Source organism: Haliaeetus leucocephalus, unplaced genomic scaffold, assembly GCF_000737465.1.
Source record: "Haliaeetus leucocephalus isolate CR32 unplaced genomic scaffold, Haliaeetus_leucocephalus-4.0 Scaffold517, whole genome shotgun sequence".
NCBI classification, from domain to species: Eukaryota; Metazoa; Chordata; class Aves; order Accipitriformes; family Accipitridae; genus Haliaeetus; species Haliaeetus leucocephalus.
In genome coordinates this window covers 5,092,711-5,094,162 of record NW_010972953.1, presented here as the reverse complement: position 1 = coordinate 5,094,162, position 1,452 = coordinate 5,092,711, and the positions used below count along the sequence as shown (strand labels likewise).

At 67.4% G+C, this 1,452-nt stretch overlaps 1 protein-coding gene across 1 annotated transcript in view; it reads left to right on the top strand.

Annotated features, from left to right (window-relative positions):
* The first annotated feature begins 1,068 nt into the window (after positions 1-1,068).
* Positions 1,069-1,452, top strand: part of E2F2 (E2F transcription factor 2) — a 3,261-nt gene continuing 2,877 nt past the window's right edge. Inside the window, exon 1 of the mRNA XM_010576193.1 lies at positions 1,069-1,119. Within this exon, the coding sequence (XP_010574495.1) occupies positions 1,069-1,119 (51 nt within the window). The remainder of the gene's footprint in view (positions 1,120-1,452) is intronic.

Below are 1,452 nucleotides of genomic sequence, written 5' to 3'. Positions count from 1 at the left end.
CACCCCCCCAGCAAGCTCCTGCCCTCGCCCAGGGCAGGGTCGAGCCTCCTTTCCCACTCCCAGCATCATATTGGGGTGTAACTGGTGTGTCCCCACATGGTGGGAAGCAGTGGCTGGGGGGTGGTGAGAGGTGTGTGGGGGGTCCTGCTGTGCCCTGGAGGGGGGTGTCTTGGGGTTTGGTCCCTGTCCCTCCCCCATCTGCTCTGGTTCATCCCAACCCCCCCAGCCCTGGCAGGGTGCTGGGAGCCCCTCGCCGTGCCCCGCTCAGCTGTCGTGTGCCTAATCCTGCCCAGCTTGGCATGGGGGGGCGGCAGCTGGGACACAGGAGGGACCCCCTTGTCCATTGTCCCTTGCTGGTGTGTCCCAGCACCACGGGGTCCTGTCCCTGCCCGAGCCCACCGAGCTTCTCCGCTGCCCCAAACTGCACATGGGGGAGCAGGGGTCCCCCTGTTCCTGTGCATGGGGAGGGGAGACCTCCTTGGTAGCTGTGGCCCTGGGGGGGGGGTTGGAGGTGGCTGGGAACACCAGGACCCACCGTGGGTTGCTTCTGTGCCTCAGTTTCCCCATTGCTTGGGCAGATGGGGTGCAGCTGGCCCCCCGCCCCACCCACGATGGGAACACATGGGTGCCCGCAGCCATCAGCGTCTGGAGAAGCAAGGGTCTGGGTGCCAGCAGAAGGGGGGCCAGGATGATGCCCCTCTCCTCGTCCCAAATTGTGCTGGCAGATGCATGGGGTCTGATCCGGGGCAGGTGTTTCCCATGCGCTCGGCGTTAACCGTTGGGGTGCCGGCAGCTCGGGGGCAGATCCGGGGGCGCGGGGCTGGGGATGGAGGCGCGTTCGCTGGGGAAAACCTGCTTGGGGAAGGGAGGGAGGGAAGAGATTCCCACAGGAGCTTGGGACCAACCTGGCTCCCTGGGGGGGCGGAAAACAGCCCCCGGCGCCTCTCCCGCCGGCCCCCTCAGGTGGGAACGTAGCCGAGGTGCCCAACCCTTCCCCGCAAAGTGGGGTGTGCTCCCCAGGGAGCTGCTGTTGGAGCCACGCTGAGCCAGCACAGGGACCTGGGTGCCATGCGGGACGTGCTGGGGGGGACCCTGTGGGACAGCCCGGCCTGGGAGCAGGTACTGGGGGGATACAGGATGGGCCTGGGGGGGCTGTTTGCTGCTGCTGAGCCAGTGTCTCCCCAAAGTCCCCCTGCTCGTATTTGGGGATGTGGGGGGATCCAGGGGGATTTGCATGCATTGAGGGTGGTGGTTTGGTGACACCCCCCAGCTCCTCTGTGCATCCGCTCTGCTGCAGCCCCCCCCGCCCTTCCCTGGGTCTCTTCTCCCCAGGTGATGCTGGGGGGGGTCCCTTGGGACGATTTCCAAGAGCCGTTTGCCCTGGCGAGGGGACCGCGTGTGCAGGGAGGTGTCCCCGCTCCCAGGACCCAGCACCCACCCTGCCTCCCCCCC